This window comes from Myotis lucifugus, unplaced genomic scaffold (assembly GCF_000147115.1).
Source record: "Myotis lucifugus unplaced genomic scaffold, Myoluc2.0 scaffold_34, whole genome shotgun sequence".
NCBI lineage: Eukaryota > Metazoa > Chordata > Mammalia > Chiroptera > Vespertilionidae > Myotis > Myotis lucifugus.
This window is the reverse complement of record NW_005871082.1, coordinates 3953704-3977976: the sequence shown is the minus strand read 5'-3', so window position 1 is coordinate 3977976 and position 24273 is coordinate 3953704. Positions and strand designations below refer to the sequence as shown.

Here is a 24273-nt window from a genome sequence, read left to right as displayed (position 1 = left end):
TAAAGGCCACAGTTAAATTATGTGTCTTTGGAGTCAGCTTTGTAAAGAATGAAAGATCATTAATTGTGTTTGTATTCTCAAAAGGCAGAATACACGCTGATGCTTGATAAATAATTGGTGTAGAATTAAAATCCATTTAAGTGCATCTGACATTTTGTTTTTAGCTGAAGAAGAGGCCACTAAAAGACGGCAAATGCAGGAAGCAGAAGTGATGTACCAGACTGGGATGAAAATCCTCAATGGAAGCAATAAGAAAAGCCAAAAAAGAGAGTAGGTAGCACTGCAAGTACATGCCTCCCCTAAGATAGGCCATTACAGAGATAAATAGCGAAGTTTTTTTTTTTAAAGTGTTTTGCCAAAACAGAGGCTTTGTTAAGTTGCATTATAAGAAGTTTAATACCATATATGGACTTCAGTGGCATTGTTTTTTATCAGATATTAGCTTGTTAAGATAAAAAGGTTGTAAATACTGATCCCAACAATGTACAATGAGCAGAATGGAAATAATGGACTAAAGTTGTTGTTTCTGAGAACCAAGAATACATATGCTATTCAGAATTTAAAATTACATAAAGCAAAAAGAGTTATTGTCAGATGTTTGTTTTTTTTGTTTTTGCTTCATAATATTCTTGCAGACAAAGACTAGAATTTAAGAATTTACGCTTAGAAAGAACGTAAAACAAGTGACTGTCTTCTAATATTTTATGTCCCTTTAATTTCAGCAGGCTTATATTCTGTGCAAAGATTTTTTTTTAAATTGCAATGGTTATCACTGGATTATTTATGGGGCACCATATTATTACAGTTCTTTCATTGCACATGTAGTTAATGTTTTCAGAAGTTTTGGGAATTACTATTAGTGTAATTAGACTATTCCAAGATGTTAGGATGAGAGAGAAACTGGTACCTTACATAAAAACAAAGTAGCCAGGATGTTTTCTATACATAAGTAACATGACTATAGAATAAGCAAATTATTTATGTTGCATTTCAGTAGATCTTTAAAAAATGTAATAAAAGTTCCAGATTATTGCTAATGTGTTTTTAATTGTTTACATTTAAAGAGCATATCGGTATCTTCAAAAGGCAGCAAGCATGAACCATACCAAGGCCCTGGAGAGAGTGTCATATGCTCTTTTGTTTGGTGATTACCTGACACAGAACCTTCAGACAGCTAAAGAGATGTTTGAGAAGCTGACTGAGGAAGGCTCTCCCAAGGGGCAGACTGTAAGTGAACTTGCATTGGAGAGTCTCCTCCCACACAGCACTTGTTTATTTTAACAGCAGTTTACTCTTTGTGCCCTGACTTCTTTTGAAAAATAAGAATAAAATATCTTGCCCGGCCTTTGTGGTTCAGTGGTTGAGCATCAACCTGTGAACCAGGAGATTAGGGTTCGATTCCCTGTCAGGGCACATGCCTGGGTTGCAGGCTTGATCCCCACTGTGGGGCATGCAGGAGGCAGCTGGTCAATGATTCTCTCTCATCATTGATGTTTCTCTCTCTCTCCCTCTCCCTCTTTGAAATCAATTTTGAATAAAATATCTTTGAATATCAGTCTTTTTCCTTTGTCTGAGAACATTTATGGTCACTTAAGACATCTTGCCACAATTATGTCTGTAGTTTTCCAGATTTGATCTGTAGTGAATGAAACATGAACTAATTGTCTTTTACCTAAATTACTCACCAGTGCATTTCTTTCCAAAGTTCAGCTGCTTCATCTCTTATTAATCTTGATGTTTTTAAGCATATACATTACAGAAGCAGTACAGGTCCATTATAAGAAACTAGAAATACAAACTAAAAATGCTAAGGAAGTCAATAATGCATATGTACAACTAGACATGAGCATTGGTAGTATGTTAGTGCATGCACAGCCTTCTAGACCTTTTTCTTTGTGTATAGGTACATACAAATTCTTGATTAAAATAAGATGTCATTGTCTACTGTTCCATAACATGCTCTTCTCAATCGTTAATCTTCACCTTTCCTTTCCAGTAAATTTCTACAACATATAATACCCTTAGCATATTCAGATGGTATTGAACAGAACATTTTCTTTATATCAGTTTTGTCCAAACCTAACCCCGGACTATACCTTACATTTGGTTGTTATTTCTAACATTATCATCCCCTTTCTTTTTTTTCTGTGTTAGGGCCCATTTTTCTGCGGAATGTCCTAACTCAGTTTACCCATTTGCTTCTGCATGGTGTCCTTTAGTTTGTTTTTTCATCATCTATATTTCCTATAAACTGGCTATCACAGCTAAAGACTGATGAACTCAAGTAAAATATTTCTGGCTGGACTGCATTATGGGGATGTTCTGCATTCCATATTGCATCACACCATTTGATACAAAATATCTGTTTGATTCCCTATGGTAAGGTTGACAACTAGGATTTAGGGTGCCACCACATTTTTTTAAAATGCCTTCAATAGCCCTGACTGGTTTGGCTCAGTGGATAGAGCATCAGCCTGTGGACTGAAGGGTCCCAGGTTCGATTCTGGTCAAGGGCATGTACCTTGGTTGCGGGCACATCCCCAGTAGGAGGTGTGCAGGAGGCAGCTGATCGATTTTTCTCTCTCCTCGATGTTTCTAACTCTATCCCTCTCCCTTCCTCTCTGTAAAAAAATCAATAAAATATATGTTAAAAAAATAAAAATAAATAAAATGCCTTCAATAATTCAGGTTTACTGAAGGTTTTGGATTTGCTTAGTCACAGTTAGAAGCCTGTTTTCAGACTATTTCAGCATTAGTTTATGCTTTGATGTTGTCAAGGCAAAGGATAGGACTTTACTAGTGCATTCTTTGATTGGTTGAATTTTTTTAGAAAATGGTGTGCTCTAGCATTGTAAAATGACCTTCCTTGACCACTTTGCCTTGACCTCTGGCTGCCTCTTTGTGTTCCTGGGATAGTGGAACTTGGCAATCTCTTATCCATTTCCATTGTGTATGCACCTTTGCGTTGATGTAACGATGTAGGAGTTGTTCTGTCCTTATAATAGTTGTTCATCAAGATCAAGTAAAAGCCATATTTGTGTTCAACCTTGTTTTTCTAGTTAATAAGTTATTAAATTATCTTTAATCTTCAAGCTAAATATTTTGACTTGTTTAAAGTTGTATTTCATTGTGTAATTTGTAAAACCTTGAATGCATTTCTGAGGCTCTTTAATTCCAGGTTGTACATACTTGCAACAATTTAAACTGTTTCCCATTTAAAGATTCGTTCATCTTTTCATAGTACATAAAACTATGTCTGTCTTGGATAAACTTCCACCAAAAGCAGAATTCTTACTTTTATTATTTTATTTCAGGCTCTTGGCTTTCTCTACGCCTCTGGACTTGGTGTTAATTCAAGTCAGGCAAAGGTAATATTATTAAAACTTTAATTTATATGACATTTTCAATTGAGTAAATACATGTGCCTATGTTCAATTAAGTATCTTTTGTTCATTCACAGGCCCTTGTTTATTATACTTTTGGAGCTCTTGGGGGCAACCTAATAGCCCACATGATTTTGGTAAGTAAGACTTAAATGGAAAAATACTGACATTGAGTAGCAGAAGAATTTTTGGTTAACAAATGATCACGACTTTTCTGACTTTTATGATTCAAATTTACTTTTATTCACTAAGACCAAATACTCAATTGAATATTCTTATTAATGAATACAATAACAATCTACATGTGGATGAAAACTGTTAGAGTTCACAATTTTTTATGAAAATGACTAGTTTGTCCTTAAAATAAATATCTGATAAATGGCTCTTTTTTTAAGTTGGAATTGTTTGTCAAAGTCATTTTTTTAGATTGGTTGTCATAGATGTTATATTGAAATTGATGAAGGACTTACTATGTAAAGAACCTATAAAGTTCTTTAAACCTATAAAGTGGTCCTTTAAAGTTCAATACAGAGTATCTTTTATGTGCCATTTGATACCATTGATCATTTAAATGGCTTAGTGGTGAAATAGAGAATTTTTCCACTAAATTCTTTAGTGTATTTAATCTGCCTTGTACTTCATAAACTGACTTTGGCTAAGTCACATGACCTCCAACTCATATTACTATGTTTCAAATGAATATATAAATTCATTCTTACAAGAACATAAAGGATAGAGTAAGCAGAAATGAGACTGAAAGCAGAAAAAAAAACGGGAAAAAATATGGAGTTTACAGCTTAGTCATTGATGAGCTATGATACTTAAAAAGGAAGGAAAATCTATTTCTCTGGCCAGCTGGGTGGGTCCTAACTAATTTTACTCATACATTTCCAAAAATATTCATTGAGTACATGTCGTTGGGATACCAAAGATGAGTAAGATACAATCCAACAAGCTTTTAATCAAGAAAGGGAGGCACAGGTAAGGAGACCATTATAGTACAGCATGAGAATGTCAAGGAATCACCTAGAAAGTGGCATTAGAAGGAGAGGGATTTAAGGAGGTACTTCTGAGGAAAGAAGCAGCTAACCCTGTTCTTGAAGGGTAAATTGTGGTGAGGGAACGTAAAAAGCAGAGGTATCTAGGCAGTGGTTCTCAACCTGTGGGTCGCGACCATCGGAAAACACATATAGCATATCAGATATCTACATTACGATTCATAACGGTAGCAAAATTACAGTTATGAAGTAGCAATGAAAATAATTTTATGGTTGGGGGTCACCACAACATGAGGAACTGTATTAAAGGGTCGCGGCATTAGGAAGGTTGAGAACCACTGATAGAGGGACAGCAACAAGAGGGAATGTGGTGTTTGCAAGAAAACACAAGCACTTTAGTGTGGCCAGAGAGTAGAATACCTACCAGTAGTTCACAACAGGGCAGGTGAACAGAAATCCCATAAGCAGCTGTATGTCATGCCAAGGAGCATGGACTTTGTCCTGTTTACATGGACTCTGTCTTGTTTACAAGGGTAAACTGCTGAGGGGGTTTAAGTGAAAAATAGGGTTTGTTCTAATTACTTACCAGCCGTCTTCAACAGCAGCTACAGATTAAGAACATTAAATATTATACATGCTATTATACAGTAATGCCCGAAGGATTGTAAAAGCTTGTAAAGTTATTTTGAGTCTGTGCTAAATGACTCCAGAGAGCTCTACTTTCTGTTCCTTGCTCTTTATTATTAGCTCTCATCCCCTTATTCTGAAGTCATTTATTGCTGGGCTGCTTCTAATAGTCCCTTGACTACCCTATTTTGCTCATTTGTTGCTTCTTCTTTGCTAATTTGGAAGAGTAACCCTTTTTTAAAATTGTGTATAAAATAAGAATAAAATCTGTTCCAAGCAAGACCTTAATTTTCTCCTATAGGTAAAATGCGCACACTGCATAAAGTTCATTGCATCAATTTTGATTGCTCTCGGAAATTTATTTTCTAGTTCTTAGTCATTTATAGTCTGCTTGTTGAAGTGGCTAAATAAATTGCCTCATGACCTAAAGCTCAGGAAAAGTGGGGTGATAGTGTCCTTGGACCAGAAGACAACAGAATTGCATGCTGAGTATGGTTAGCTGTGTTTGTTCCAACGATGCACTGAAGCACCTGAAACCGCCGTCTTCTCACTGAGGCTGTGTTGCAGGGCTACCGCTACTGGGCTGGCATCGGGGTCCTCCAGAGTTGTGAATCCGCGCTGACTCATTACCGTCTTGTGGCCAACCATGGTATCTATGTTTTTGCCTTTCACCTTACAAAACAAAAACCAATAAAACAATTAATTTTAAATACATCTATTTTTATTGCACCACTTGAAATGTCATGAATGGCTCTTTTCAAGTGGAATTGTCCTTACCCTAGTTCAGGGATCGGGAACCTTTTTTCTGCCAACGGCCATTTGGATATTTATAACATCATTCACAGGCCATACAAAATTATGAACTTAAAAATTAGCCTGCTATCTTTGGTCAAACTTTAGTTAACTCACCCCTAATGCCTTGGCAGGGCCAGATCAAATGATTTTGCAGGCCTTACAAGGCCTGCAGGCTGGACATTCCCCACCCCTACCCTAGTTGATTAAGAAGTACTTACCTTTTTTAAAATTTTGCTATCGACTCCACTTCTTCAGTATTTTGTAGAAAAAACTAAATTTACTTTAGATTGCTGTTTTATATCTATAAACTACTATAGGAACAGTTTCCTGTAACATAACATCTGTCAATAATTTGGCAACTCGAATTGTACTTCTGTCTCTGGGACACCTGCTGACTTTCATCCATGTCCTTACTTTGTCCCCCTGTTTCAGTTGCTAGTGATATCTCGCTGACAGGAGGCTCAGTAGTGCAGAGAATACGGCTGCCAGATGAGGTGGAAAATCCAGGAATGAACAGTGGAATGCTAGAAGAAGATTTGATTCAGTATTACCAGTTCCTAGCTGAAAAGGGTGATGTACAAGCACAGGTATGCAGTTCAACATCTCATGTACTGTCTTAATGCATTATGTATTACAGTCTCTGGGGCAAGCACTTATATCTGTAAGTAACATTTTTATTGCTCTTAGCAGTTATTAGCTACGTTATTATTAGCTATATACCCTCAAGACATTCCATTTGGACTCCTCTGGGATGTGGACTAGGCATTCATGGTTCCTAAGAGCTGGCAGGGTGACTACTGTGCACCCCAGTTGAAAACTGCTGCTTGAGTGGAGCAGCATTACAGTGATGATGAAGGCTCTTCATGGAGTCGCCAAGGACAAAAACTGCCACTTTCTCTATAAACAAAAAGGCTCCGGTACATGTGGGATTTCAGATGCTCTTCAGAACTGTTCATGTTTCCTTTGCTCATCTTAGATCATAATTTTCTCAGATTAATTAATATTCTTGAGTATTTCCTTTAGAGTAGATTCATTGGTGGCAAATTCAGTTTTGGATTAAAAGCAGATATTTTTAGTGTTTAAAAATGTAGATTAACGTAATATCTTCAGGAGGTAAGGCTAAATCTTTCCATTTTTGTAATAAATAGAAACCTTTTTATGACCAAGTGTTTTCTTGTTGGTTTAATGGTAATCACACTCCAGATGCTACCCTTGACTTTTGCCCCATTTTTATCATTTTCAGGTCGGTCTGGGACAACTGCACCTGCACGGAGGGCGTGGAGTAGAACAGAACCATCAGGTAACTTTTCTGTTCCTGGGGCTTTGCACTTCCTGTTGTAGCAAGAAATAATTCTCCAGGTGTATTTCTGGCTAAGTCAGTGACAATATCAAGTTTGTGTTATTAAGACAGCCATCACAAATGAACCTTTGAGATTTAACTAACCCCTGAGGAAGCTGAAGAATAAAAATGTGATTATACCGCATAGGGTTGGGAAATGTTTTATCAATTCTAAAATCTAGTTCTTAACAATGCCAAAAATATGTAAACAATGTATTTTTTTCTATAGGTATGTGATTGAAGTATATCTTAAAACTCCCATTAGAAAATATTTTATAGAACTAAGGAAAATTCATTGTTGAGTTTATGAGAAATTAGGAGTACACAATGGTAATAGTCAGATCTATATCCAGTCATCAAATTTTGTCTACTTTATGTCCTAAGTGTCACCATCTCTTCCCTTTTCTTCCATCAGGACACCTGTCACTTGTGTGAATGACCTACTGCTTAAATTTCCTGAGCAGTAGCCTGTCTTTGTGAACCAGACATCTGCTCATATGGCTCCCTTGCTTAAAACTCTTGAGTGGTCCACAGTTTCTAGTAGCTTAAAGACCGAAACCTTTACATGGCCCCTTAGGCCCCATTCCCATCTCCGTTTACCTCACCAGCCCCTTGCTTTCTCAGTCATAGGCACGAGGATCTTTTCTCAAGTCTTTGAAAATATCAAGAACCTCTCTGTCTCAGGGCTTCTGGAATGCTGGCCTATCTGGCTAGAGTAAATATTACCCCACCCCTCTTCATATAGCTAATTCCTTGTCATCCTCCAGAGCTCAACTGCAATATCTTTTCTCCTAATGTCTCCTCGGGCCTCAGCCCCACTCCAGGAATAAGTCATGTACCACAGTTAGGATTTCTGAAAATCTGTATTCCTTATGGCCCTTGTCCGTTGTAAATTAGTTAATTATGTAAGTTAGTTAATTAAGTTGTTTCCTCTGCTAGCACATAAGGTCCAAAAGCATGGGCTGCATCTGCCTTATTTTCCAGTCTTTTCCCAGCACCTCACACTGCCTAGCACATAATAACTCTATGAATGCTTGTCAGATTCAAAAAGCTTTGTTTTTCTCCCATGCCAGTTAAGTATTCTAGTGAAGGTTACTTCATGTACCCATGTCCCATCAACTTTAAGAATTAGATGTATCAACACAACTATGCCTAATATCTACTTTTAAAAATTCAGATGGCATTTTGACAGCTCTTATTGTCTTTGGGTCATTAAAATGTATGTCACTAGGCCAGTGCAGCATCAGATAAAATCTTAATAAAAACATTAGGTGAGAGGACAGAATTCTGGATAAGTTTGTTGCATACCTTTTGCACAACAAATTTTGAAATATTTTTGGTGTGTATGCCACTTACCTGTGAAGCAACTGCACAAATAAATTATTTTACAGGCTATGAAGAGGGAAGAAAAGGATTTCCCAGTACATGTTAATTCAACAAATATTTGCATGCCTACTATGTGCCATTCACTGCTAGGCATTTTAGATACAATGCTTCAGTCCTTAAGTCCTTACAGAGCTTCAAGTTTAATAAAAGAATTCGATACTTTTTATTTTTTATTTATTTTTTTGCATTTGCTGCTTTTTAAATGATCACAGCAAAAATAGGTAATAAATTATGATTGTTGTCACTAAGGAGAATTAAAGCATCCAATAACAGATTACTGAGTGGGAGGTGGCAGTTGTCTCTGAAGAGAGATGGGTGACATTTAAGTTGAGCCTGGAGGTAAAATTATTCCAGACCAGAAAGAACAGTATGTACATAGGTCCTAAGGCAGGAAGGACAAGGCTGGTGTGCCCAGAGTGCAGAGAGCAAGAGGGAGCAGTACTGAGATAAGTAGTGCCTGATCATGACAGTATATTTTCTACAGAACTGCAGGGGACTGTAAGGACCAGCATGAAGAGATTTAAGAACAGTCGCTTTGGATAACCCCAGAATAAAAAGCAGGGAGGTCAGGGGAGTATTTTAGAAGTCAGGTGAGAGATAATGTAGCTTTGACTAGAATTGTGGTAATGGAGGGTAGAAGATAGATGGATTCAGGATGGATTTGGTGGTAACAGGACTTATTGATAAATTGGATATGGTGGGGGGGTACCTTGGAGCAACCAATAGGTGTCATGTTGCCATTTACTTAAACTGAGATTCTGCCATGCAACAAGATTTTTTAACTGTTCCTGAAGTAACTATTTTGGTTAAAAACCAAGGGCAGATTCTATTAAAAACTATTTTTAATAAATTCTTTCCTCACAGAGAGCGTTTGACTACTTCAATTTAGCAGCGAATGCTGGCAACTCACATGCGATGGCCTTCTTGGGAAAGGTACTGTATGTCCCATGAATGTATTGTGTAATAGCAAGAGGTGTTTGCAGAGTGAGTACATACTGTATTCAAGATCTACAATCTACCCACAACAAACTGGAAATAACATTTCCAGGGCAAAGTTATTGTGTCTTATCCTAAGGCATTTCCAATCTGAGGCAATTTCCTAGGTGACTTAAACATAATAGCATTTGCTCTTCAGTATGTTAATTCTCCACTGATATTAACCACCACTATCCAAGCTCCTACTTTTCATATATTATCTATAATAATATCTGTAGTAATAAAAGTGTAATATGCAAATTGACAGAATGGCCCAACAGCGGAACGACAGTCCGGATATCCTTCTGGACAACCTTCCAGGTGAAGCTGGGGCTGCAAGGGCCGAGGCAGCCACGGAGGCTGTGAGGGCTGAGGCAGCCGGGGCTGCGAGGACCTACTCTTGCACGAATTTCGTGATAGGGCCTCTAGTACATAATAATGAGGAATCAATGCTGTGCGGATTTTTGCTAGTCTGTCATAATTACCTGTTAACTTCCATGCTGAATAAAGGCACTTAGATTTTGTTGAAATTTGTCTGCGGACCTTTTCATCATCTTAAATGAGACAGCTGTTACCCACCTGTCAGTGCGGTCCTTTTCTCAAGAGGACATTTAAGTCTAGAGACTTAATGAGTAGATTCCATATGTCATAGCACAATCTATTAACTTCCTTTTTCATTATTTTGAAAGCTATTCTAGTGTAAACTAATCAGTATTTTCATCTATAACCAAATCCTAATGTTAGGATAGAATATATCTCAAAGGTTTTTCCAAATAGAAAAATCTAATCAGTATTTGCCACAGGATCACAGTTAATTGGGGCCTAAGAACTTTACATTTAGATTTTAGACAATAGTGGTGTTCCTCACGATTCTTGTTAAGCATTTAAGAACTTTTCATTTGAGCCCTTTCAATCTTTGCTCTAATTACTAACTAACCCTATCTCAAAAATGATGTCTTTGTCGTTAATGTGTATGTGGATAAAAACAGTATTGGTCATTCTGTTCTTTCTCTTTGTCCTTTATCATGATCCCTGAGACTTTAATCATTTGGTGCTTGAAACCTTTTAGAATAACCATTTAGTTGTTTCTTTTCCTGAACTTTCACTACCTTCAATCTTAGCCTGGGGGAAGTAGTGGTAGAGGAGAACGGAAAAGACATTGCTGATAGCCTACCTTTCCTCGTTTAAGCACAGGTCCCAAGCAATGTGTCAACCCAGTTAACTGCACTGGGATAGAGTGAGAAAATAGATTCCTCTGGGGGTTAAAGATTTCTTCTCCTGAGATTGACCTATAAGTTGACTTATATATTTATGTCTTTATATATTTACCAGAGGCCAGGTACACAAAATTTGTGCATGGGTAGGGTCCCTAGATCAGGGCCAATCTGCGGGGCAACCGGCAGGGCGATCAGGGGACCCCTGTTGGCACCCGCTGTGGCTGGCCTGGGGCCTGCGGGCTGGGGGCAGCTCCTGCGTTGAGTGTCTGCCCCTTGGTGGTCAGTACATGTCATAGCCACCGGTTGTTCCACCAGTCATTCCACCTGTTCAGTTAATTTGCATATTAGGCTTTTATTATATAGGATATTAAGTTCATGGACCAGATGGTCATAAGGTAAATCATAAATTTGATATGACAGAATGTATAATAGTGTAAAAATGTCTCCTTTTCAGGTTTTGCTTTTAATTCTAAAATATCCTTTGGGGAATTTTAATTTTGTTAAAAGATTTCATGAGATCTAACAAAAGCCAGAATGAGATGAGATAGGAGAACAATGTAATTGGAGAGAGGATTATGCCTCATAATAAAATTGGGGTCTGTTTTCCAGATGTACTCAGAGGGAAGTGATATTGTGCCTCAGAGTAATGAGACAGCCCTTCACTACTTTAAGAAAGCTGCTGACATGGTAAGACCTTGTGACTCAGTACATTCAAATGTGTATCACGTTACTATTATTTTAATAAATAAGTTTATTATATTAAAAGATGAATCATGACCGTCATGCCATAAATTAGTGAAAGCATTCATGTGAATGAATTGAATGAGGAAAAAAGTTCTCAATAAAAAGCAATTTTTTTAGGGACCAGATTATTGTATATTAAGCCCCTCTCAAAATTTTACTGAGAAATGTCCTGATCAGGGAAATGTGATTTTAGTAATGGAATTGAAAGTTACATAATTTCCTTATCTGTGTTGCATCTTGAGGTTTAAAACTTACACAATTGGATAATTTTGATAATAACAGTACATAATTTAGGCATTCTCTGGTGCAAAGAAAGCAACCTGTGAATACTTAAGAACCTATATGCCTCCAGTGTGTACCATACACGTATCTCTTTGCCAACTAAAGTCTCAAAACAATGGTTATCTTTGGTTTTGGACACTTCAATAATCGTAAGCATTTCTTTGCTGCTTAATCCCAGTATTGCTGTTATTACATGGTTGTTGACTCTACCCCATGGAGTCTTCCTTGTTTGAGGAGGAAGGTTACTAATTAAAAAACTACCCAAGAAAGTGACCTGTTTTTAGTCTTTAAAAGATGAAATATGTTAGTTATGTTTTATATCATAAATTCATGGAACAGATGGTCATAAGGTAAGTCATGAAAATTTAATTCTAAATGAATTTACTATTTACTCTTTTTCAGAAAATTTTAAAAACCCCAAATACCTAAAAGTCAATATTATGTTTAGCTTGATGGGAAGGAGAAAATTTTATTTTGAATTGAAAAGTGCTAAGATGGGTTTTGAACATGCTTGTAAATTGTTTATTTTGCAGGCATTTAGTCTTGCCTACTTTGTAATTAATTCTTTCACACTGTTGTCTCTGGTTTGCAGGGCAACCCAGTTGGACAGAGTGGGCTTGGAATGGCTTACCTCTACGGGAGAGGAGTTCAAGTTGTAAGTTTCCCATCTAACATTCTGATTTTAACAAGGAGTCAGTTGGTGAGGTAGGGAAGTATTCCTTAACTAGCTCCCAGCCAGCCTAGGCAGGCCACTTCATTATAACCAAACCTAAACTGTTTCCTGTTGTCCTTACCATCCTTCACTCTGTATTCGCTGTACCAACTGCCTTGTTAGAATGGCTCTGACTCAGGCACCTTCTCCTGAAGCTGTTTCTCATCCTTCCACCAATGCTCTCTACCCTTCTACTCTTCCATCTCTCCTAGACTTGTACTTCTTCACTTAAGCCTAAGAAAATGCTAAGGTCTCTCCCATTTAGAGGAGAAAAACTTTCTGTTCTACCCTTTGCCCTTCTAGCCACTACCTCTTTTCTCTGCAGCCCTTCGCTGCACAGCCAAGTTTTTCCAAAAAATGAACTATATGAGCTGCTACCGCTCACTCATTAGCTCAGAGCAGTCAGGTTCTGCCTCATGAAACTGCTCATACAAGTCATCCAGAAACCTCCTGAATGTCAACTCCACATTTTTTGGTTGTATATCATTAGCACTTTCTTCCCTGGAGTTCTGTGACTGCAGGGGCTCTTGGTTTTCCTGAGCCATTGTTCTCATTCTTCTGTGCTACTACCTGAGGTGGGATACCCTGGAGTCTCCTTGCTATCCCCTTTTTCTGTGGGATATCTCTAAGCAATATGTTCTTTTTATTTGGGCCTGAAACTAAGAGCTAGGTTTGGGATTCTAATCTGTAGGCATTCCTTAGCATAAGAAACAGTAGTGTGATCTCGTTTTTATTCCTTCTAGTCATTTTAGGAAACTGAAGTTCCGTAGTGATCTTTGTTTCAGTTTATCTCTATGGATACATGATATTTGAAGTTTAATGATTGCATAATGTTCGGATGATTACCCTTATTTAATATTGGAAGAATTGAGGTTTTCAAAAGGATTGGTTGGTTAACAGAAAAGATAGAACTGTTTCTTAAATCCTGTCCTTGTGTTCCACTGGTGGTGTTTATGCTTTCCGAGAGCCAACATGCAAATTGTCTCACAAAAGCTCGATTTGCTTTTCTTCAGCATCTTAAATATAATCCCCCTGTGACTTCAAGTCTGTTATTATCGGCTATAAAAATTAGAAGGTATTTCTTTTAATGGCTCTTCAAGACTATTTTGTGTGCTTTATTAATTTTTTTAAATAAATTAATCTTCTGACTTTTGAGTATGTCAGCCTTTTGAGGTTTCTCATCATGTGATTGTGTGATGAGATGATCTTTTTTTACAGAATTATGATCTGGCACTGAAGTATTTCCAGAAAGCTGCTGAGCAAGGCTGGGTGGATGGGCAACTACAGCTTGGCTCCATGTACTATAGTAAGTGACGGTGGAATTAATGATAAACACACCAAGATGTAAATCACCTTTTTCCACTAGATGTCACTATGATATGGAAATGAGAGTGTTGAATACTGGCTGATTCATGTTCTCCCAATTCAATTATCTGTACATCTTGCTTTTTATTGTAAATTATGTTGATATATATTAATGTACAGATCTGTGTTGATAGGATTCACATTTTTCCTGAGTAAGAATTCTGAATTTTATTTTGTTTTATCCTCTACTTCTCTGATGCTTCAGCTGAATCTTATCTGAGACCTTTCCTGTGATTTTCCTTACAGATGGCATTGGAGTCAAGAGGGATTATAAACAGGCCTTGAAGTATTTTAACTTAGCTTCTCAGGGAGGCCATATCCTGGCTTTCTATAACCTAGCACAGATGCACGCCAGCGGCACAGGTGTGATGCGATCCTGCCACAATGCAGTGGAGGTGAGGGCTCTTCTACCAACTTCTGTACAGGAAATTAATTTTCCCAGTCGGAAGTCTACTGTTGTTTTTTGTTTGTTTGTTTGTTTAACATATTTTTATTGATCTCAGAGAGGAAGGAAGTGAGGGAGAGAGAAAGAAATATCAGTGATGAGAGAGAATCATTGATTGGCTGCCTCCTGCACGCCCCACACAGGGAATTGAGCCCACAACCCTGGCATGTGCCCTGACCAGGAATCGAACAGTGTCCTCCTGGTTTATAGGTTGACGCTCAACCACTGAGCCACGCCAGCTGGGCGGAAAGTCTACTGTTTTTTTGTTTGTTTGTTTTTTAAATATATTTTATTGATTTTTTACAGAGAGGAAGGGAGATGGATAGAGAGTTAGAAACATCGATGAGAGAGAAACATCGATCAGCTGCCTCCTGCACATCTTCCACTGGGGATGTGCCCGCAACCAAGGTACATGCCCTTGACCGGAATCGAACCTGGGACCCTTCAGTCCGCAGGCCGATGCTCTATCCACTGAGCCAAACCAGTTTCGGCAAGTCTACTGTTTTAATTGTTGTTTTCTTGTGTGATTTCTTCTAGAGTTGAAACAGACTTAGCCTACTGGTATACTGAGGGAAGACGGGGGGGCGGGGGCGGGGGTCTGTGTGGGGCCATCACACTTATTTCATTTACCGGTTTCGGCAAGTCTACTGTTTTAATTGTTGTTTTCTTGTGTGATTTCTTCTAGAGTTGAAACAGACTCAGCCTACTGGTATACTGAGGGAAGATGGGGGGATCTGTGTGGGGCCATCACACTTATTTCATTTACCCTCCCTTTTAAAATCAGTGTTAATAAGGGCAGATACTGTGTTTACAAAGTTTCTAAAGCTCTCTCTGATCCAGTTTCCTTACTTGTAAAATGTAACTGTTAATAGGACTCACCTTATAGAGTGGACTCCATGGGAGGGTTAAGTGAGTTAATGTACATAGTATACATAAATCACTAGAACAGTGTCTGACCAGTGTCCGTGGTATATAATTGTTTGCTACTATTTGTATAAACTATTCTAAAGATTAAGTGAAAGCTTCAAATATATATCCCAGACTTTACATATATTCAGTAAAATTACCCGACATTGAAAGAGCATACTTAACACTCACATGGCTAATGTGAAAAATGATTTTCTAGCTTATCTTTCTTATTCTTCTGTTGTTTGTTTTTTTTTTCTTCCTGTTCTCACAGCTGTTTAAGAATGTGTGTGAACGGGGCCGCTGGTCCGAGAGGCTTATGACTGCTTATAACAGCTATAAAGACGGCGATTACAACGCCGCCGTGATCCAGTACCTCCTGCTGGCCGAACAGGGCTATGAAGTGGCACAGAGCAATGCTGCCTTCATCCTTGACCAGAGTAAGGTTCATCTGAGTGCTACCTCGGGTTCAGAATGCAAGGACTCACATCAGGTTATCTGTCTAAAAGGAAAAGCCACAAAGAACGTTCTTTGTTGCTGTAAACAGAACTTGTCCCTCTTGTTTAAGTTATTTTACTTCAGATCTCTCACATCCAACTTAGTTTTGTAGAATTGACAGTAGAAATAGGTTTGACATTCATCATAAAATTGGCTGCTGCTTTCAGCAAATACATTTTCACAAAATAGCAGATATAAAATACTGTTTTTCCAGCTTATGTAGGTCCCCAGAGTGGCCCAGTACTCAGTCTCATTATTGGTTCTGTGGATAAAACGTGTTTCAGGATGTAATGTCCTAAATGCAGTGATTCCTTGGAACTCAGTATTTTATTCTAGTACTTATTTAATTTTAATACAATATATTTTCCATTTATTATTTGTTATATTCCAATTCTTATTTCAGTTATGCTCCACATACTCATTCTAGCTTGAAAATGAAGCCTAAAAGTCTAGTGTCTTTCCCTAAATGCCTGGTTTGTGTTACCTCTTTCCCTGTAGGAGAAGCTACCATTGTAGGTGAGAATGAAACCTACCCCAGAGCTTTGCTCCACTGGAACAGGGCTGCCTCGCAAGGTGAGTGGTTGGTTCATCTTAAAGGATAAGGAACCTCTCTTTATTTTGTTTTTTGGGGGGTGTTTTCTTAAATCTCCCATAAAAATTAAGTCCTGTCATTCATCACCTTAAAATTGAGCAGAGATACTATTGCTTAACTTGTTAGCATCGTGATTGGTATTTATTCTTAAAATGGAAATTCTAGTCCCAGGGCTTCTAAACTGAATTGCAAGGTATTTGTACTAGACGTTTAAGTCATGCTATGGTTTTCTCTCTGGTTTTTAGTTTGAAACCCGTATATTATGTAAATGAAAATTGAATAGAATATTAGTCCAAACCCCAAAAGATTTTAACCTTTCTCCAGTTTTCCATTTGACTGTTTCTTTCTCTCACAAACTACTCTCCATGTTTTGTGCTTACCATCCCTTCTTCAAGCATAAACAAGGGTCCAGTTAAATGATTTTAAAATGTAAATGACATCATAGAATAGAGCATGATCATTTAAAGAATATTATTGGAGCCTAGCTGGTTTGGCTCAGTGGATAGAGCATCAGCCTGTGGACTGAAGGGTCCCAAGTTCGATTCCAGTCAACCACTAGGAGGCATGCAGGAGGCCAGCCCATCAGTGATTCTGTCTCATCATTGATGTTTCTTTCTCTCTCTCTCTCTCAATGTTTTTCTCTCTCTCTCTCTCTCTCTCTCCCTTCCTCTCTGAAATCAATAAGAATATATTAAAAAATAATAATAATAATAATATTGTAGACATGGGGGGGTGTTGCCACCTATCTTGTTCTACCTCTCCTTGACTATTACAAAACCCTCTTCAGAAGAGTAGTTCTAATTTAAATTTTTACTGAATTTATAGCTTAGCTAAAGGGTTGGTTGTAAAATTTGTGTACTACAAATTAAAATTCTGTTTTATGTAATCATGTTAATAGGAAGAGAAATAACAGTGTGATCTGTTTTAAATACTTTATTTATTGGCAGTTTTGCATTTAACTTTTGTTTAAGGCTATACTGTGGCTAGAATTAAGCTTGGAGACTACCATTTCTATGGATTTGGCACCGATGTGGATTACGAGACTGCATTTATTCATTATCGTCTAGCATCTGAGCAGCAGCACAGCGCACAGGCTATGTTTAATCTGGGATATATGCATGAGAAAGGACTAGGCATTAAACAGGTGAGCAGTGCTTCAAATTAATGTTTGAATAATATAAACTGTGATTTGGGGAGAGGTCTGCATTTTTTTAGAAAATAGGCTTTCTTTGGAATGTGCTCAGATTTTAGATACTAAGTTGTGAGGCAGTTTTGCAATATTTCACAAGATTGCCCCCGCATCTCTCTCATCTTCCAGCATACACACATATTGATATCCACACTCTTATATTTAGAATATTAAGGCAAAAACAGATTCATGAAAACAGAAAGGCAGTGCAGCTTCTACTGATAACTCCTCGTTTGAGAAACTGTCCACCCATAATCAGATAAATTCTATTGCTTCTAAATTATTTTGAAATGAATTAAGATGGTTGCTATTGATAAACTTATTCCTGATTTTTTTTCAATTAAAAAATGTTTTGTCAATTACAGTTACAGTCAGTATTATTTTATATTAGTTTCCATTGTACCACAGTGATTAGACAATCGCATATTTTACAAAGTGTTCCCCTGATATTTCCAGTACCCACCTGGCAGTATTCATAGTTACTAAAATATTATTGACTATATTTCCTATGTTGTACTTTACATCCCATGACTACTTTGTAACTACCAATCTGTACTTCTCAGTTCCTTCACCTTTTTCACCCAGTCCTCCACCTCCTCCCCTTATTTCTGACTCTTAAGCCTTCCTAGTAAAGTCTAACCGTCTTTAGACCTTAAGTTTTGTCCATGTACCGTTAAAATTTTTGAAAAATTATATTATCTCGTGCATTTTTAAGTTGACATTTAAAATTTTTCATCATAGCCCAGCCAGTATTGCTCAGTGGTCTACACCTGTGAACCAGAAAGTCAGGGTTCGGTTCCTGTTAGGGCACATGCTGTGTTGCTGGCTCAATCCCCAGTTGGGGGTGTGCAGGAGGCATCTGGTTGATGATTCTTTCTCATCATTGATGTTTCTCCCTTTCCCTTCCTCTCTGAAATAAATAAATAAATAAATAAAAATTTTCATCGTAAGTTTCAAAGGGTCTAAGTTCTAGCTATTTTAAATAATAACATTTTTAATAAAACGTTTAAATTGCTGTAAATAATTTGACATGCCCATTATTACTTTTTTAAAAATGTGTAGTAAATTCTTTAATTGCATATTGCATATTTTTCTTTTCTCCCTGAATTCATAATTTTAGTCTAGTATTCCCATTGAAATGTATGTAATTGTTATGTTTGATGACTAATATAAAAATCACATGTAAGTTGTGACCTTTATAGAATACACCTAGGAATCAAGATGACTAAAGTCGTATAACTCCGATACTACTTTTATAATAGATTATAAAACAAGAACCTAATCAGTGTGCTTTTCTCATCTCATCATTTAATTTGTAATGTAATATGATGTATAGCTTATGTAAATTCTTACGAAAAAGAATGTGATAAAAGGCATCAGAGTGATGAGAGGGAACTCTAGGATTCAACTTTTAAGAATAATTATGTGTAAAAATAACAGTAAATCCATTCGTTTTTATAAAACATCATAATGACCTTTTCCCATTTTGTTCTTATTTTTTAAATGAAAGAGACATTCCTGCTACTAAAAACTAATCAGCATCTAGTATAACTAGAAAAATATTAAGTATTAAATAAGACCAGGATTGGTTATAATTGAAATAAATAATTCAGGATATATTTGATAGCTTCAATTTAATTACCCCTATTTACTCAAACACATATAGCCTGTATTATCACATAGTTTTATCCATGAACTTGAAAAATATGGCAGTTCAAAAAAATGTTATATATATTTTTAAAAATCAAAGACACTGACCATACTATTACAGTTAGCTGAAGGTGCCCTTCTTTTCAACTAATGACCCACCCCAGGTACATATAGGGAATAGCTGAAAGCAATTGTTTACATTTAAATATGTGGGGGGAAGTCATCTTTAATGCTTAGCCTTTCTTTCCCATGTCTCGTGGAATTTTTTCCTAGGAGGATGATATTCTTTGACAGTAGTCAGGGTATAGAAGAAGTAAGTTTGGTAAATGAAGATTTCACAACTCCCACCATCCCATTCTACATATATCTGAATACTCCAACCTGTGCCAAAATTACCAGTGACTTGCTTTGCCCTTCACAGAAATCTGTCTAAGACAGGGAGACACAGGATGTGCCTTAACAGTGTCCCTTGGGAAATCTTGACTGTCTACTCCAGTTTGAAGTTCACTGCTCCAAACTGAAACCTGGAGCTGGCTGAAGTTTTAAGTGGGAAAAAATTAACTTGCAACTCACAGGTCACCCTTGGAAGTGTCCAGATTAACAGTGTTATGTGTAGCTGTAAGACAGTGCAGCATTTAACTCTGAAAGTCTACACAGCAAGTGGATGTCAGGTTGGGAGGGGAGCATGAATGAAGTCTTAAAAATTTTCAATTAAAATTTTCCAAATTAAGCTGTTAGGTAATTAAAGAACTTTTATCCAGTTACAACTTGGGTTTTCTTTAGGTAAGGGAAATTTTAAAATGAAACTTGAAAGGTAAAATAAATTTTCCTAATGTATAAACTAAAAAACAATGATTCTTAAATTAGCAAGAAATGAATTTGGGTTTATCACCTATCTCACAGGATATTCACCTTGCAAAGCGTTTTTATGACATGGCAGCCGAAGCCAGCCCAGATGCACAAGTACCAGTCTTCCTAGCGCTCTGCAAATTGGGCGTCGTCTATTTCTTGCAGTACATACGGGAAGCAAATGTAAGTGGCCCACGCCTTTCAGTTAAACACAAATGATGTAACCTCAGTCCAGAGGCTTGTATTTTAAATGTTGGGGGAGAGGGGAGGAGTATCCTGGGAGTGTCTGGTCTCTTCCCTTCCCCCAGGTGAAGTACCCGCTGTCCTCATCAGGGGAGGGATGAATGTGGCCACAAAGCTGTTAGTAGTTTTCAGGTAGCATCACAAGTGGTTCCCAGTGCTAAAGCATTTTGCATTGATGCAGATGTGTTCTGGTTTGGGGAAAACTGAGACTGACCCATGGCAATTTGAAACAGTAGTTAACTAAACATTAAATCAGATGACTGCCTGCCTAGAAGTGACTCAGACCTCCCTAAGAAAAAGAGAATTTAGAAAAGGAGGAAGAAGAAGTAGAACCTGAGAACCTGCTTAGGCTGTTGCACTTCAGATTCTTGTGATAGTGAAACATGTTAAAACCACTACCAGAATTTGTTCTCTAAAAATACCTTGAACTATTTAAATAAGCTAAAGGCAGAACCTAGAGAGGAGATGGGTTAGCCATTCTCTTCCAAGCTACTGACTTTAGTTAACAACACTTATGTGTTGCCCTTAGGTTCTTCAGTTTTGCATTTTGTTTCCGATACCTAGAGTTCCTCAAAATGGATTAACTAGTACAGCATTGAACTCTGAAAGTCTTCAAATATATGCAGAAACAAGGGCTATTTAACTTTAATTCATTCCAGGAAAGGATGGTGTTGAAATCTTTGGTTAACATCTTTCAGAACAGGTGGATACCTCATCTCAGCAGTGGATTCCAGAATAGAACCCTCCTGTGTTACACAGACATAAATGTAGTCCATGCTGCTCCAGCATCTATAAAGAGAAGTTTGACTTCCCCCTCATGCAGCCCTAGCCCATGCTACTGAGGGCTCCTGTGTATAGGGCTCCAGAGGACTGAGATGTTGAGCTCTGTCCTACCGATATCTTATGCATTTGTAATGGCAAATTTATAATTGCTTGGTAGCCTGGGCCAGGGCTGAACCCCTTGTTAATTGACAGGATCTTTGTTCCTTCAGTTAAAAAGCTATCAGTGTGGTAGTGTGCTGTTTCTCTGCCAGGACTATTCCAGACCCTGTCTCTCACAATTTTTAAGACTAATAAACTATTGATTACAGTCTAGGATTTGATTATGCAATAAAATATATTCTTTCTTTTTAAAACAGAAATATAAAGACAATAAAATGCCCTATAATCCTACCATGTAGATATTCTACCTTAAAAAAAAATAAGTAATACTCTGCTGGTGTGGCTTAGTGGTTGAGCGTCAACCTATGAACCAGGAGGTCATGGTTCGATTTCTGGCCAGGGTACATGCCCGGGTTGCAGGCGCGATCGGGGCATGCAGGAGTCAGCCAGTCAGTGATTCTCTGTCACCATTGATGTTTCTATCTCTCTCTCCCTCTCCCTTCTTCTCTGAAATCAATAAAAATACATTTTTTTAAAGTAGTAAGTATTCATGGCAAGGAAGTTGAATAGTAAGATAAACACAAAATCTCCCATCTCCATTCCCTCCCCAGGAAATGCAGTTAATAGTTTCTTGTAATCTTTCCAAAAATATATAGTGCCTGTACCTGCAAACATATATTACTAGAGGCCCGGTGCATGAAATTCGTGCACGGGTAGGGTCACTAGACCTGGCCAGCAATCAGGCCTATCAGGGCCTTCTAGCTGCCGGCCAGGGCCTCCCTTCCCCAGCTGCCGGCTGGGGCCTTCCTTTGTTCTGCGTCGTCCCCTGGTGGTCAGCGCACATCATAGCAAGCGGTCAGACTCCCAAGGGGACACTTTGCATATTAGCCTTTTATATATATAGATGGGGACCTTTTAAATGTAATGTTATTTAAACACAAGGGATTATACTTGTCTACTTTCTTTGTGAATAAATGGCAGTCAGAAAATAAGAGGAATCACTTAAGTGACACTAGGACAATTAAAATATCATAGACTAGCACAGCTTGTGTGGTTCAGCAGTCGAGCATTGACCCAGGAACAAGGAGGCCATGGTTCGATTCCAGTCAGGGCACATGCCCGGGGTTGCGGGCTTGATCCCCAATAGGGGGCATGCAGGAGGCAGCTGATTGATGCTGTTTCTTTCTCTCATCAATGTTCCTATCCCTTCCTCTTTCTCTCTCTCTAAAAAAATATATCTATGTATATTCTATATATATCATAGACTAAAACCATGACTTTTAAGTTCAAATTCAGGTGTTTAATATTTAGTTAAATCCTAACCAGAAAGCATTATTCATTCCTCTATGAAACATTTGCACTCTGCCATCTTCAGTTACCTGAGAGAAGGGATAACATAGCCTGTGTCACTATGCAAATGGGCTCCGGGTGCACCGAGACTGACCATTTTCCCTGACCCTCCCTCGTCCCCAGTGCTCATCTCAGACATTTCCTGGGGGAAACGGTTGGGAATGAGTGCATTAGGTTGCTGAGGAAGGAAACCCTGCCAGGCACTTCACATACTCAACTGTTATGAAATAATAGCTGTTCCTGAGACACATTATTTTTTGAGTTTCAGTTCTAGGCTTTTAAAACCTTTTTTTAATAAAAACATTGTAAAATGTCCCTAAAACCAATTATTTTAATAAGTTCTGTATTTATCTCTAATTGGTGATATAATTTTCCTGATTTCTTCTCTGACATGTTAGTGAGCCTAACGATTTTTCTATTCCCATTAAGATTCGAGATGTATTTACCCAAGTTGATATGGACCAGCTTTTGGGACCTGAGTGGGACCTTTACCTCATGACTATCATCGCGTTGCTGCTGGGAACAGTCATAGCTTACAGGCAGAGGCAGCACCAAGACATGCCCGGCCCCAGGCCCCCCGGGCCACGGCCAGCACCACCACAGCAGGAGGCGCCACCGGAGCAGCAGCCGCCACAGTAACGGCTGCGCCCAGCCTTGATCAATGACAACTGAGGGAATCCTTTGCAGAGAACACCTGCGTTTGATCTGGGACTCTGGCTCCGTGGCCACCTCCTGGAAGAGGCACAAGGAAGCATTGCATTCCTACAGCTGCTTAGAATCTGATGCCTTTATTTTCAGGGATAAGTAACTCTTACCTAAACTGAGTTGAATTTCAGTGCCGTTTGGAATAACAACTCTCAGTGGCTTTCCTTTTTTTGGTTTGTTCTGGAAACATACGTGAGACCCTCAAAGTAATGTCTACTGTATCCAGCTCTCTCGGGTCCTTTTGGTCATCCTCTCAATGTGCATAAGTTCTCCGATCAACCATCTCCAAGGTCTTGTGCATCGACACTAAAAACTGATGTGTGAAAAGGAAAACCCAGTTACTCGCAAGTTTAACCTTAATATATTTGAAAGTCTGGAAATAGAACTTGCCTTTAAAGTAAAAAAAAAAAAAAAAAAGGCTTCAAAGTGTTTCAGAATGGCTCAAAGTGTTTCAGAATGGCCATAGCAGAAACTTCTACCAATCCACATGCAAGTACCACGTATTCAGCACATTTGTTACTTTAAAAGGGAAGGAAGGGAGGTTTCTGACTGCTGGTGATTGTCATATTTTATACCACACTTCTCTCCTTCAGAGACTGAAAGGCCTTGTTAGCGTTATGTATGAATTTCATTTCTTTGGAATGGAATATCTATAAAACATTGTGAACTGATTCCTTGAGCTAACACATGCGTTTGCCCCACCTACTTAATGTAATTTGCTTGTTTTAAGTACGCAGAGCCTTGATCTGGAAGCCAGAGGATGGACTAAGTGGGAGAAATTAGAAAGCAATATTATAGAACCCTGCATGGGGTGCTAAGACCATAGACATCCTTCCCCAAAAGTTGACCCAATAGTTCCCAGGGCTTATTCAGTTTGCATTTCTTATTGCAAAGGAACAGGTCACCCTCCTGAATTCTCTTAAGTATGAAATACTGCAAAGGTACGGCATATGTTGACTACCATGATAATACTAAGGCTGAGACAGGATCTAGGGTGCATGAAACTCAGTGGTCGAGGACAGCCAAAGCCTATTCACACTGTTCAGGTGGATTTTCACTTTCGCCGTTTTATGTGACAGTAGAAAATCAGCCACTTTCTCAGCTGTCACATTCATCACCCTCCCACTGTGAACACTAGGAA

At 38.1% G+C, this 24273-nt stretch overlaps 1 protein-coding gene across 4 annotated transcripts in view; it reads left to right on the top strand.

The window, feature by feature from the left end:
• Positions 1-23558, top strand: part of SEL1L (SEL1L ERAD E3 ligase adaptor subunit) — a 44589-nt gene extending 21031 nt beyond the window's left edge. Inside the window, exons 5-21 of one of the 4 annotated variants that reach the window (XM_006086974.3) lie at positions 165-270; positions 1065-1227; positions 3315-3368; positions 3461-3520; positions 5576-5657; positions 6236-6390; positions 7047-7103; positions 9393-9461; positions 11330-11407; positions 12339-12401; positions 13677-13764; positions 14070-14218; positions 15449-15614; positions 16171-16245; positions 17236-17408; positions 20007-20135; positions 22857-23558. In XM_006086974.3, the coding sequence (XP_006087036.1) occupies positions 165-270; positions 1065-1227; positions 3315-3368; positions 3461-3520; positions 5576-5657; positions 6236-6390; positions 7047-7103; positions 9393-9461; positions 11330-11407; positions 12339-12401; positions 13677-13764; positions 14070-14218; positions 15449-15614; positions 16171-16245; positions 17236-17408; positions 20007-20135; positions 22857-23066 (1877 nt within the window). In that variant the 3' untranslated portion in view covers positions 23067-23558. Of the gene's footprint in view, positions 1-164; positions 271-1064; positions 1228-3314; positions 3369-3460; positions 3521-5575; positions 5658-6235; positions 6391-7046; positions 7104-9392; positions 9462-11329; positions 11408-12338; positions 12402-13676; positions 13765-14069; positions 14219-15448; positions 15615-16170; positions 16246-17235; positions 17409-20006; positions 20136-22856 lie in introns of those variants that run through there. The other 3 variants (XM_023752513.1, XM_023752512.1, XR_002828796.1) reach the window with 3 other exon arrangements.
• The last annotated feature ends 715 nt before the right edge of the window (positions 23559-24273 follow it).